Source organism: Cryptomeria japonica, chromosome 10 (genome assembly GCF_030272615.1).
Source record: "Cryptomeria japonica chromosome 10, Sugi_1.0, whole genome shotgun sequence".
NCBI classification, from domain to species: domain Eukaryota; kingdom Viridiplantae; phylum Streptophyta; class Pinopsida; order Cupressales; family Cupressaceae; genus Cryptomeria; species Cryptomeria japonica.
Window position 1 is genome coordinate 228,803,546 of NC_081414.1, and position 15,128 is coordinate 228,818,673.

General features: G+C 39.0%; 1 protein-coding gene across 4 annotated transcripts in view; it reads right to left on the minus strand.

Moving 5' to 3' along the window:
• Nucleotides 1-13,843, minus strand: part of LOC131077806 (oxysterol-binding protein-related protein 1C) — a 213,769-nt gene extending 199,926 nt beyond the window's left edge. The window contains exon 1 of one of the 4 annotated variants that reach the window (XM_059212094.1): nucleotides 13,041-13,843. In XM_059212094.1, coding sequence (XP_059068077.1) covers nucleotides 13,041-13,328 — 288 coding nt within the window. In that variant the 5' untranslated portion in view covers nucleotides 13,329-13,843. The remainder of the gene's footprint in view (nucleotides 1-13,040) is intronic. The other 3 variants (XM_059212093.1, XM_058015366.2, XM_058015368.2) reach the window with 3 other exon arrangements.
• Between the last annotated feature and the right edge of the window lie 1,285 nt (nucleotides 13,844-15,128).

Sequence of the window (15,128 nt, forward strand, 5' to 3'; positions counted from 1 at the left end):
ATATATATAAAAATATTAATTACTTGTATTTGTTAACATATACATTAAATAAGTATTAATTATATTTATTAAAGTATATAATTAAATGTTCATTATATATATTTGTTAATATATAACATGAAGTGTTCATTCATTACTTACCTGACCTCTTCCTCTTTCCACGCAGCAGACCCCTTATCCTCCCCTAATTTTCCCTTATTTCCTTTCCTTTATATCTCTCAATTTGAGGGAGAGGTCACACCTCTTCATCATGTATGCCCTTTGGCAAGAGACACACCCTTTCACCATTATCACCCTTTGAAAGAGTGCAACTCTTCATTATTTCTACCATTTGAAAGGGACACAACCTTTCATAATCAAATCTACACTTATTATTTAAATCAGATCTGCACTTCTCCTTACCAAATTATCCCCCCCTCAAATGAGGTTTTCTTCTCCCTTTTATATATCATTGTTGAGGGAGTCACAACTTTTCCTTTCATGTCTTTTGACTTTTCATTAACTTAATTAATTTTTAATTAATCATATTTAATTATATCATTTTATATTTTAATTTTATTATTATCATTTATTATTAAATTCTATTTCAAAGTGGAGATATTATTATAATTTATTATTAAATTCTATTTCAAAGTGGGGATATTATTATCATTTATTATTAAATTCTATTTCAAAGTGGGGATATTACATTTGTTGTTTTGGGGTTTCAGTTTTGCTTGTACATCATTCCCATTTTGGTTGTCTGTCGTCCGGAGACGACGTTTCTTTTTGGGGGGGATGATGTTGTCGGGTAATTAAGCATTAAGGTAAATTGTGTTAGTGTCGGCAGTTAACCCGTCGGTTGTCGGCAGTTGGTACCGGGTAACTGACCAGACTCCTTTATATTGTATCTGTTCCTAGTCTTTGGGCAGGCTATTGTAGTCGAACATATTGCTATCATTGTATGTACTGGCTTACCATGAATCAATAGAACACTTGTGAGTTCCATATATTTTGTGTACTTCTGTCATTTATGCAATGTCTTAACCTGACACCTGTTGTGCGAATCGCACACCCATCCCCGTCTTAGACAGGGACCCCCCGGTTTTGTGCCTTTCTGTCTTTGCGGAAGAGGAAGGGGATGTGAAGGATCAAGTTGGTGAGTGATGGAGTCTGGAATTTCCTGCCCTGAAATTTGGCTGAGTCTGGAATTTCCTGACCTTGAAATTTGGCTAAGTCTGGAATGTCCTGATCCTGAAATTTGACTAACTCTGAAAAACTGAGCAATCCTCCAAAAACTAGAATTTGCAATATAACTCCTGGAGGTCTGAAACCACTCTCAAACATCCTGAAAGTATATATGGAATATAACTTAAAGTATAAGTCACTTATACTTAAATGTTATATTCCATAAAATGATCCTTTAGCGAGATCTGGACAAACTCGTCCAAGTGCCCAAGCTCGCACTTCTTGGAAAAAACGACTAAAATCGCTAAAATGCCCAATTTCGGACCCAGAGGCAAAAACTGCAAAATGTTTAAAAGTTGCAAAAAGCCCCCAGAGGTCTGAAAATCACTTAAGTCCTCCAATTTCGGACCTGGGGCTAAAATGCAAAAAAGTGAAAAAGTTGACAAAACTGGCTGGAGGTCCGAAATTCACTTAACTTGCCAAAAGTGCTTTTAGGTCCGAATTTCACTTAAACGCCCAATTTCGGACCCTGGCTCCGAAATTTGAAAGTTGTTATAAATTTGCAAAAAGACCCCAGAGGTCCGAAAATCACTTAAAATCCCCAATTTCGGACCATGGGGTAAAAAGTTGAAAAAGTAAAAAACTTGCCCAAAGGTGGTTTAGGTCCGAAAATATTCCCAGTTCGCCCAAAACGCCTTCAAACCTCCGAAATTTGCAAATGCATTTATAGATCCGAAGTTTTACAAAGGGCATTTAGGTCCAAAATTTCTACAGGTTACAAAAAAACGCTAGGAGCTCCGAAGTTTGTTTAAGTTCGCAAAATATGCTTCAAAACGCTGAAAGCTCCAGAAGGTTAAAATCGCGAAAAATACCTTTGGGCACCAAAACATTAAAACCTCCAAAAAAATCCGAACTTCACTTTAAAGATTCGCAAAAACGTTGAATGGTCCGAAATTTTCGACAAGTTGTAAAAAACACCTTAAGCTCCAAATTTGGCATTAAAATCGCGAAATTTCCAAACGCGTTTAGCTCCGAAAATACTCCCAGTTTGCCCAAAAACGCTAAATGCTCCGAAATTTGCAAAACAAGCCAAAGGGTCCGAAGTTTTTGAAAATTGCAGAATAGCGTCTAAGTTCTCCGAAATTCACCAGAAAGCATGAGAGTTAGAGTTTTAAAATTTGCAGAAGTTCTTCAAACCTCCAAAATCGCACCATAAACCCATTCAAAACGCCCAAGACTCCAAAGGTAAAATCACGCAGAAGTAAATCGCCCAAACACTATCAAGACCAAGGATCAGATTTCACATTCGAAGAGAAAGGAGAAGCATTTTCAAGATACGTCTCACAAAGAGCTTCTCAAGCCAGACGTCGTAATTGGATTTAATATTTGTTAAATTAATTAATTTTTCAAATTGATTTAATTAAATGAAATTGGTTGATTGATCGCAGGACGTCATCGAAGAACCAGGAGAAGGCCTCAGACGCAAATCAAGGAAGGATCGCAATTCAAGGCCAGGCGCTGAAGACTGGAAAAAGAAAAGATGCAAGAGCGCGAGAACAACCGAGCATTGGGAACCGTGTCATTGAACAAAGATGAAATCCACCACCGGGACCAAAGACCAAAGAACACTCTGAATGCTGCAAGTTTATGCATTCTCAAGAAAGTGCACAACTGGATTTAAGTCCAGAAATTCAATTTTTAGAAAGCTGAAACTACTTTATTGTAAACTGCCTATGGGTCTCGTGCAAGATATTTTTGTGGATAACTATTCCCAACCACCAAGAAGATTGGATAGACCTGAATTAAAGCCAAATAGTGGCAGGTAGTTGAGATAGTTGCTGATTGGATAACTGAGAATTAATTCGGCATGGGTTAAAGCTGCCAGCTTCTGGAAGGCAGATCAGGACCCTTGGATGCAGTCCATCCTAGCCTCTGATTCAAAATTGTAATATCTATAAAAGGCAGAGGCCTTTCTTTTGTAAAGGGTTAGATAGTTAGATAGTTGGAGATTTTTGTCAGACAATTGGTTAGAATTTTGTAGTTAGATCTTAGAGGTTAGAATAGGTTAGATCTTAACAGTAGCATAGAGATGCTGCAGAAATTGTTGTAATAGGCAGATGAGATCAATATATAAACATTGATTTGGTGTTTATTGTCTTGTTTTCATCCTGTTTGCATGGTTTCTTTCAGTATTTTAGATAGATCTTTCTATTTTGGGTGTGCAGGTATTTGATAGATTCAGGCTCATACCACTAAGGATATACTGATTGTGTATCCTTTTGTGTGGTTAACCTGAGCCTTCGATTGTGCTTAGTTCAATTGCAGATGTCTGTCTAAGCTGCGCCAGAATTGGGTGCTTAGCCGTGCGTCTCTAGTCTGAAAATCTTCCAAGTCCCTTTGAAGATTGCACCGTTCCTGCAAGGTTGTGAGCTATTCTGGCCAAGCAGGAATTGGTTATGTTGAATCCATCTACCCGCATACCCGTGTTGTTAGTTTTAGATCTCCTAACCCTTTCCTTTTGCTCTTTATTGCGTAACTCGAGAATCACAGCAGACTAGCTTGTTGCAAATCGTAAGTCCCCTTGTGTTTCCAGCAAAACACATCAACCACTGAGTAATCCTACAGTCAAGACCTGACAAAAAAAACCTTGAGGTAGTCTCCTTTGATCAAACTTAGAAAATAGCATTAGGGACTTCCTTATCTCAAGAGAGGATAGGATAATCAGTTGGCTATTCTATTCTGCGTTGGCCGTATGGAGTTTGCAGCAATGCGACTTCAGACGCGTCAACAACACCCTACGGGAAAAACAAAGGAAAAAATCAAAAAGTCCTTCATACATGTGCATCGCATTGAGGATATCTGGGTGCATCTCCGTACAGAAATGGAGAATCTCAAGATGGAGTACTACAGGCTCACCCTTGAGCAAGTTATTGATTTGAACCTAGTGGACATTCCGAAAGGGATGATTAATGATGGGAATGTGCTTGATCCAGAGTATGTCTCACGAAGGGTTGATGAAGCCTCACTTCCTTTAACCCAATGGTCACATAAAGAATGCACTTTCATTCTTGAGAGATTTCTGCCTATCCTAGCTAACACCAACACTTGGCTCAAAGGTAATGGTGTTAGACTCATTAAGATTAAGGTTGGAAAAGAAGATGACTCTACAGGGCCTCTTGGACGTAAGTCTGAGATTCAGATTGACAACAAGGAAAGTGCATCATCTTCAGACACTAGGATCAAATTGCGGGTTAGTCGGGCAATAGTGCTTCCTCCTAGAGAGGCGACAGTTCGTGGAAAAGAAAAGTCCCAGATTCACATTCATGTGATTGATCCTAATAATCCAGAAGAAGGACAACAATCTGATGATGCTCCTAAGTCACTGGCTTCAGAGTCACCTCATGAGATTCCCTCCTCAGTTTCCATGGAGCTGCCTCTATCTCCTCCTGACATAGTAGTGGATGAGTCTCCTCGGAATGTCGTTCCTATTTCAGCAATTGAGCCACCTCTTGATCATCAACAAGAGAGTTTATTGGAAAACTTCAAGGATACTCCTGCATGCATTCATTTGTCAGAGATTGATACCTCTACTTCCGGCTTTGAAGAGTTTATGAGACAATCTTCATGCCCTTTGGTTACCAAGGAAACCATGGTTGCCATCCAGACAGATACTTCTCCCAGGGTGACCACGGTTGTTCAAACAGAAACTGCTTCTCCTTTGTCTTCGGTAGCTACTAGAGGAGAACTAGTCATTTTACCCCCATGGCTTAGTTCTTTTACTCCCAAGAGGAAGAAGCGGGAAATTTCTCCTGATGTCTTTGATTATCAACAACTCAAGCAATCTAGGCCCAAGGTTGCTAAAAAAGCCAAGCCAATATCAAGGGTAACTGTTGATAGCAACAAGATGAAAGTGGCAGAAATTGTTGAGCCTCTTGCAAATAAGCCACATGAGGAAATGCAAGCTATTGATTACAAGGTTACAAAAATAGAATTGGGTATACAAACGCATGAAGTGGTCAAGCATGATGCCCAACAATCCGTAGCTTCACTAGTACAGCGGTATGATGAACTTCTGGTGAAGAAAGACAAGCTAGAAGAGGAGAATAGGCAACGTGTTGCAGCTGTTCATAAAAGCACAAAACCTGCTGGTGAAGGGAGTAATCCTTCAAGTTCTTCCGGTTCACAAGAATCGATTCGGGGAGTTGAAAAAGCTGCTTAGAAGGTACAAGCGTTGGATTCTTGGGTGGATCAACTTCATGATCTGTGTGCGCAAGGGCTGAAAGACATTCAAAATGATGGCTAAATTGGAGACCATTGAAGAAAATTGAATCATACCTCCGAGACTTCCAAACAGAATTTGGAAAGGGTTGAAGATAGCTTGACGGTTTGGCGCAAAATGCCTCGACAACAGTTGAGTGTTCTTCAGGAGCATGCCATTATTCCTTCCAGGGTCATGTATCTGGAATTTGAAGAGCTTCTAGAGAACAAAGCCCTTGTTCTCAAATCCCTCATTGAAGAGATTGATGACACGATGAGATTGCGAGTTGAAGTATTCCAAGGTGTTGTTTCTCATTGTGAGAAGGCCTCTTGCAATATCATGGGTCAGAATGGGGAGTTGATACTAGAAGAAGAAGTGCTCGCAAATCTACAGATGAAGATTCATAATGAGTGGAGGAGTGAACAACTTTCAGCTGCCTTAGTTCAAGTTTTGATGAAACATCAAATCTTCTTGCACAAAATCCAGTCCACTTTGGAGAAGAACAACTCTATGCTTCTTCAATGCCATGATACATTGTAAAGACCATGGTTGTTGCCAAGAACACCCACGAGCCGAATCATGTTGAGCTACGAACGATCATCCAGAAATTCGAAGGATTCATGTCTTCACATGTTGCAACTTAAGTGTTTTTGTAGTTTTTCTTTTGACACAAGTTTACTTGTAAAAAACATTTTGTAAATTGCAAATCAAGTCATTACTTGCACTTTTGTAATTACAAGTAGATAAGTAACAAGTCAATTTAAAATAGGACTTGTAACTTTGAATAAGTCATAGTTAGTTATTGAATAAGTCTTGGTGGTTGAGAGAATTTCTCAAGTTAGTTAGGATCCTCCCACCTTTTTCTCAAGACTCATCTCCTATAAATACTTGAGGGGTCTATTGTAGTCTTTATCTTTTTGAAAGCAAGCAAAAACTCTGCCAAATTTGCAGCAAAGTCGTCTTTGAGCTTTTATGTGTAAATTGGAGAATTGAAAGGAATAGAAGAAAATTACTCAAGTGTGGAGACTTTGTGCTATATTCTTGAGTTTATGTTCAATATTACCTTTCTTGAAAGTATTCCTTAAAGGGCTTAATCAAATTTGATTTGCGGACTTTGTGCTGCAAGTATTGGAGATTAATTTAGTTAAAATAGAAGTTCTATTGAAAAAAGTTATAAGACTTTGTGCTTACACTAGTTCTTGAGAGAAATCAGGAGTAGATTTTATAATAAGAAATAGCTGTGAAACTTTGAGCTCACACTAGTTCTTGCTGTCTTGTGTAGAAAGAAATAAGTTATTTCAGACTTTGTGCTGTCATGATTTGTTTTTGATATATCATTAGAATAGAAAAGGGTAGATAGGACTTCACATAGTCAAGACTTTGAGCTTGATATTGCTGTCCCGTCCCGAAGGAAGTGACGGAAGTCTTTGAACTTTCAGGAAACTTCATTTCCTTTCTCTCATTTCATATCAAAAAGTTGTTACTGCTATTTTATGTTAAATTGCTATCACTTTTTTGTGAAGAGAAAAGGATATTGGCTTTCTTGAAAAAAGAAGAAAGACTGTTTTTCCATCCAATTTTAGTTTTAGTTTTAGATAGATAGGGGGAGCCTTCCCTTAATTAGGAGAGTTTTACTCACACACTGTGGTTGAAACCACAATTTTGTATATTTCCCCAAGTGTACAAAATTTTCAACCAACACCTTGCCAAAGTGAAGTTTGTGCATTTTCAAGACAAGCTTGGAGTTGTGGAGAATGAAGCCCTTGCTGAGAGGGAGTCTCAGCATCAGTGATTTCTTGAGATGTATTATAATGCATTCTTCTCTACGAGAGAAGTTTGAGGTGCAAGCCCTTGTTAGTGCATTCTTCTCTACAAGAGAAGTTTGAGGTGCAAGCCCTTGTTAGTGCATTCTTCTCTGCGAGAGAAGTTTGAAGTGAAAGCCCCCGTTCCACTTTCTATGAGTAGGTATGGTGGATCCACCCTCTACGAGTAGGTATGGTGGATGTCATCTGAGAGACTCCATGACTTGACACTTGCGTTTATTCACCCTCTGGGAGTAGCCATGGTGAACGTCATGTTGAGATGACGACATCATGTTTACGTGATGGGCACTTGTGTTCATTTGTTTTTCCATCCATGGGTGTAGCCATGATGGACCCACCCTCTGGGAGTAGCCATGGTGGTTGTCACTATGTGACTCAGATCTTGATAAGGTCTCCTCCCTATCGGCCTTAGTCACGCCCTACGAGCAAATAAATATAATGTAACTTGTATTGTAACATGTGGATGTAGCAGCCCTATAATGGGCATCAAATTTGAAAGCATTATATCATTAATTGTTCTTCTTTGAAGGCCGACCTACTGTGAATAGGTGCCTGGCCGACATATTGTAATTAGGTGTCTTCCTCCTATATAAAGGAGATGCATTTGACAATCAAGACACACAATCAGTGAATACACTCATTCATTCAGCGATCTCCTTCAGCAGTGATCAGCGAACCATTCCTAAGGACAGAGAACTATCATCTAAGGTCAGTGAACTATCATCTAAGGTCAGCGAATCACATCTAAAGTTAGCGAAGTCATTCCCAAGGACAGCGAAATATTTAGAAGCAGCGATTCTCCTTCTAAGGCAGCGAACTATACTGCGGTGTGCCCTAGTTCAGTGTACATACTGCTGCTCTTAGTGCTTCAAGTATTGAAGCAGATTTGTAAAGATACATACTAATTATTGCATAATAAGATCTGAGATTAATTGCTGGGTTTTTCACCTCCAAGAGGGAGGTTTTCCCAAGGTATTCTTTCTGTTCTTTGTGTTGATTTTCTATCATTGCTATCTGTCTGATCTAAATTTAACAGTCTGATCCAAAATTAACATCCTAAAGCATAGGAAAATTCTACAATTGCATAACTTTCTCAGTTTTGCTTGAATCTTCCTCAAAATTGAAACATGACATCCCAAATACTAGGAAAATCCCGGAATCGTATAGCTTGCCCAAATAAACTTAGATTTTCCTCAAATTTGAAACGTGAGTACCCAATTGGCCTTTCAACAAGATGAAATAGTCACTTGGCCATTAACCATCCATAATTCTTCGAAAACTGCATCATCCATTCCTACAAGCAAATCAAAGAGTGAATGAATGAATGATTTTAATGACATCCACAAGATTGAACAATCTACGGGACCAAGGAATAACAGCCTTAAATTATCTTCATACTCTTTCGATGTCAGATCTTCTGATATGGATCTTGACTAGGAAGCTAGCAGTCTAGCTAATCTTATCTTCATCAAATAAATGGTGCATGTTGTCAACCTTCAAACTATTTTCATATTGAGTACGGATATCCTCATAGGCTATGCATTACATGATAAAGTGTCATTCCATCTCCATCACACCCTTATTGCAGAATATGAAAGTTCTCTCTCCCCAAACTTCCTTGGGTATCTTCTACTTGTTGATCTCACATCTAAGATGATGCAATCCCGTCCTCAATTGTGCAACTAACAACCTTCCTTTTCCTTTGATAACTACCCCTAAATATGTCTTTTCACCATGTTCACAAGTTGGGTTACACTATAGCCCGTTAATGGGCTTCCTAGAGTTGATCCTAAAGAGATGCAGAGGCACAATATTAAATGGAATCCCCCTGACAAAGACTGGGTTAAGGTGAATTTTGATGGAGCGACAAGGGGTAACCCAGGTCAATCAGGTGCAGGATGCGTGGCAAGAAATCATGAGGGCACGATCCTGACAAAGTGTGGACAGGGTCTCAGAGTCACAACCAATAACTTAGCTGAAGCTAATGCAGCCTTATTGGCTGTCCAAATGGCAAAAAGGCTAGGGGTGAGAAATTTGCAGTTGGAAGGGGATTCCAAAATAATAACACAAGCGATCTCGAAAGGGGAGGCACATTAGCACATTGATAAAATAATTCAGATTATCATTAAGACTATTAAATGATTTTCCACACTTCAAACTATCTCACACGTTGAGAGAAGGAAATCAAGATGCAGATGCACAAGCAAAGGAAGCAGTGGAATATCGACAAGACGAGATTAAATGGATTGAGGTAGAGATGACAACAGCAAAGCAGAGCTAAACCACGGATAGGTGTACGAGCGAGGAGGTAGGACGAGGAATGATGAACCGTGCACCAACAGCAAAGGCAAATGGCGGCAGTTAGTGGTGGCAGATCGAAATGACATGATTTATGATCAAGCATATACGCAAATCAAAAAATCTTCATCTTGGAGTAGAATCCGTAGGTTCGGATATGTTGCCATATTAATGAGCCATTGCCAAGTTGGAAGGAGGCATTTAAGTTGCAGGACGGTCGAATGTAGGTTATAAACCACAAGACACGACTTGACATAATTAGAATTTGGCGTCTTGGTGAAGCCAAAAGCGGAGTGAACAAGTAGAGGTGGAAGAATGGACGCGAATTTCTCATTGCAACCAAGCAAACAGCAGGTGGTGTTTTGGGGGCGCATAACGGATGACAGACTCATCAATATCTTTGCTTATAAAGAACGAACCTTCATCACAAGGGTGAAGATAGTGCTCATGGAGGAATACCTGAATGGGGAGTTTAGATACCGCACGAATGCTGACGTTGCCTCAATGTTTATGGCGTGGCGTCTGGAATTGGAACCAAGAAGCTCGGTGGTGGAGATAATGAGCAGATGTGTGAAGAAAGAATGGTTGGAGGGAATGGGAAGCTTGTTGGCTCTAGTGCGTGACAAGGAGGGCTTCGCATGTCCTGGAGGGGCATGGATACATGTTAGTGAATTTATTCCTCTCCTCAGACCTTTCCTTCTATGGAGTGCGAATTGCAACAAGGAGGAGAGGAGGGCAACGACACAGATAGGGATGCAGGGAGTGAAACAATATATGGCATTTGTGATAGCTTGGGAGGCCCATCTAGAGCAAGCCAAATGGGGGCCCTATGAGAACTACCGGGCTCTGAAGGCTAAGTCTGCACCTCCGAGATGAAAGAGAGGACTTGCGGGAAAGAGGAGGATGAGGATGGTTCGCGTCTTGCTGCAAGGAGAGCCTTCTGGCTGCAGAGTCGACCCGGAGATCATGAACCAGAATGCAGTGACAATGGTGGCTGAAAATGAGAAAGGCAAAGCAGTGGTGGAGGAGGGCTAGGAGGTGGCGAATCATACCCTGTTTTTTTTATGTTTTTTGTAATGTTGATATTCCCTAGTTGTAGTTGGGAAAAGTGAAAATACCTTTTTTGTAATTTTGTATGTAAGGGAAGGAAAGGGATAAACTGAAGATGCCTGATATTGAGGACGTGATATTTTGAAATGTATTTCTTTTTTGAAAAAATAGAATACATGAATTACTGATCAAAAAAAAAAAGTTGGGTTACACTCTTTGATGTCGTATGCCTTTTTTCATCCAATGTGATTAGTCCACATGGCAGTCCTAAATTTTTCTGTCACAAATTTTTTTATTTCTTCATTTGTGTTAGAACATTCGTGCAGCTTGATGTTCCACTTGCTCAACCATTTTATGTTTTGCTTCATCTAAGTTTTCTTCCTACGGTCTAGATCCTCCTCCATAGCTATTTTGGGCCAGAGTTGGTTATCCATGTTTTCAACCTTCTTTAAATAACTTATTAACCGAATTATCACTAATGCTCCCAACGAAAAAGTACTTGCTTCAGCCAAAAGAATTTCATATGAGACTGTGGTCTTGACTTTGAGATTGCTTGTAATTAGATAACTCTTTTTGGATGATGCAAGATTGCTGGTGGACCCAGTTGCTCCTACATCAGACACACAAAGCTAGTGAAATGTTCCATGAGTTGGAAACTCATTAACATTTTGACAAGTTTGGAACCAGAATTTCATACTTAACTAGGTCTACACCACTCAACCAAGAAGCTTCATCTATAGCTATGTTTTTGCAACCGACCAGGAACTCCATGTAGTCCTTTCCTCTTGTCCTCTTAGCCACTTGAGAGTCAACCACTCTGTCTACTTCTCCCATCTTCCTCTCAGGCAATTGATCTATCCACCCTTATGCATCATTCAAATTTGGGCGTGTACCTCCTTGTAAACTTGCCTCTCCTTCATGAAACTTGTACAAATCAGCAACATTGCAAATGGGAGATATGTCTATCCCTTCTAGCAGCTCAATCTCATAGGCATTAGGTGTAAATTTTCTCAATACCTTGCACGGGCCTATTTTCTTCCATTTTAATTTATTATATGTTCCCTATGAAAACCTCTCTTTTCTCAAGTGTGACAAACCTGTGTCACCTACCTGGAACTCTTGCTCTCTTCTATTCATATCAGCATGCTCCTTATACTTCATAGTTCATGGCACTCTTCTCCAACTTTTCCTTCACCTCCTCATGTAACTCGTGAAGTTATTCAGCAAAGTCTTTTGTTACAACAATCTTTCTGTTCAAATTTGCACTATCCCTCAGCTCATCAACACCTATTAGGCTGTACCCATAAATTATCTGGAATAGGCTCCTTCCTACACTCTTATTCACTGAATTGTTGTATGCAAATTCTGCTTGTGCCAAGGTAAGGTCCCATTGTTGTGGTTTGTCTCCCACCAAATACCATAAAAAAATTCCCAAACTTCTATCACGGCTGTTGTCTGCCCATCAGTCTGGGGGTGACAGGCTGAACTAAATCCTAACTCTGTGCCCATCTTTTTCCACACTGAGCGACAAAAATAACCAACAAACTTGGTATCCCTATTTAGGACTATGCTCTTAGGCAAACCATGCAGCCTAACTATCTCCTTGAAAAATAACATAGCTATGTGGGATGCATCACTAATCTTCTGGCGTGGTATAAAATGAACCCTCTTAGAAAGGTTTGTAAACTGCTCTTTGAAATGCTACTATGGACTTGATTAATAAACAACTCTATGCAATGGTAGAATGGGCTTGGTTTATATGCCACACAATAAAATGCTAGAATAGGCTTGGTTTAACTTTATAGAGCGCTCTACCAGATACACAGGATGCAAAGCAAGCAGAGCATCATATGCTATATCTGATTAGCCTACTAAGACATTTCTCAGGTTGTAGTTTTTCCTTATGCTAGAAGAGAGAAGATGTATCTTCTCTACAATATGTGTGACAGTAACAGATAATACATTCCATCATGCAATGCCCAGCACTAGGGTCAAGTATGCAGAGAACATAAAAGTGGAGTTCATCAAGAATATAGGGAAATTTAAGATCCAAATCAATAGAAGAAGAACCAAACTACATAACAAAACAACCAGAAAAATATGATCAGAAATCAAAAGATGAAGAGCCAAACTTCATAACAAAACAAACATGTTTGTCCTAAAGTCCAGGAAAAAATATGATCAGAAATCAATAGAAAAAGAGCTAAACTTCATAACAAAACATCTTTGTCCTGAATTCCAGCGCCTTCCAGTGGTTGAAGCAGCTGTAAGATTTGTGGCCCCATAGAACTCTGATTAAAATCATTAAATATCGTTTCAACTAATTAGACAACGACACGCGGTATAATACTCTAATGTCTTATTAACATTTGGAATACTAAAATATAAAAACAACAAAGAAGTAAACTCAGCCATGACAAAAGCTTGCCGAAAAGCAATAATACCTTAATGTAAATCTCTCCGTAAGTTTTAGGATGTCTCTTTTCATCAGAGAAGTAATAATTGTTCTGTTTCTTTGAAAGCTTGCGTGATTCCTCTCCAATGATGCGAATCCCCTTGGAAATAGCATGAATTTTATTTGGCCCATGAATCTTATAATAAGAAAGCACGCCGTCCTGCAATGAAAACCAACGCGGTCTCCACCCCTTGCCAAAATTCACCCACTTATAAAGAATTCCCGATACGTTATTTTCCGAAGCCTCAACAATCTTTTCTTTCGCCATTCCATCCATGTCTTTCAAACACAGATTTTTTAACCAGTCATACAAACTGCTGCATAAGCCCCTAAGGCCACAAATTCTGACGAACTGTGAGCTTAAATTATTAATGTAAAATTTAATTATGCTGCTTTTGACGGCCGTTTATTTAAATCGTTGCAGAAATGCTAATCCAGATAAAAGCTGGAAAACGCATTTAAAATTTATTTTGCAGCAAAGCCAGCTCAGCCAGGCCGGGATTTATTTCCGGTTTAAATTCTTGAATTTTCCTTAGCTTTCAAGCTAAAAATAGAAAAATTCAAAATTCCTCAAAAGGAAACCCTCAACATTTCCCGGCATGAATTCAGCGTTGAATTATTCAGAGCAATCTGCCTAAGACGACGAAATATTATTCACAGCGCAAAAAAATAATAGAATTGAGAAAAAACAAAACCAATTGTTCAAAGTCCTTGTCCGCCATGAATAAGGGTTTAAAGGTTGCTTGCAAGCAGAGAATTCCCCAACAACCGGGAAATGGCGGTGGATGTACGACTCAGCGGAACTGGCCGGTGGAATCTCCATAGAAAGAAACTGTAACAGCGTTGGGGTACGTACACGTGGCCGAATAAAAATAAAAATTGTCCTAGGCATTTTGCAGTGATGTAGACCATCTGCCGCCTTTTGGCGCTCAGCATACGTATAAATTTATTCTTTTGAATTCGCAATAAATAAATAAAAAATAATTTCAGCATTTATAGATATTATTTGATGTTGACCTGGGATTTTCGACCCTGTATAGGGCCTGCTTAGCTGGCACAGTCAAAGATTGCAGTTGCGCTGCATGGCAAGTTCACGTGGCCATATCGTACATATGTGAACTGAATTTTGGCGTACGTTTATACAGTATACGTGTCTCGTGGTCTAGTTGGCATTCCTTTACATTGTAAGGTGTGAAATGTGCCACGTAGGGTCATCCTGTCAATTTCATTGGACATGATTTACGTACATTTTTGTAAAGCGTACGTAGGCGCACAGGCAAGTTGGAACTGCGTATAGTGAATCAAGGACAATTGTTTTTAATTTTGATTACGATTTTTTATATTTTTTCAAAAAGTTGGGGGGAATTGGTTTTTTTTTTAATATATCTACAAGATAAAGGATCACAAATTTTGTTTTTCTCTAATTGGATGAAGAAAAACAAATTATATGATAAATCAGATTACAAGAGATAAGTAGCAATAGATAAGGTTTCTTGGAAATTACACTAGTAGTAGTAATAAAGGAGTAGAATGCCTGTAGTAATAAAAGAGTAGAATGCTACAATTCACATGATGTTAAATCTGATCATTCTCAACAAGAAACAGTAATGAAGGAACAATGGCAATTATAACAAGAAGTCCATAGCTAGCAACATGATGCTCTTGACAACTCTCAATCACAATGAAGAGAAGTGAGTCTCTGTCATTATTCCAGAATAAAGCATGCTTGCTCAAGGGAATCCACAGAAAGAGTAGGATGATCAGCAACGCGAGATGAATGCTTAGAAGTGTTGGAAAACATCAACTTAAGTCATTGGTTGAGGAAGCCTAAAGAGAAAATTGAATTGTGTTGAGTTGTGTTCCTAAGTATGAGACCATAGCCTTGAGTTGAGAAAGAATATCTTTAGCCTACACTTGGATAGCATTATTGTTAGAATATTGATCTTTTAGTGATGTAGCTATGAATGACATTTGAGTAAGAAGACTAGAGTAGATAGTATGAACTTCAAGCTTGCAAGGATAAAAGGATTGTGATAGAGCAACAAGACATGTAAATTTCTAGATGCATTTAATAATG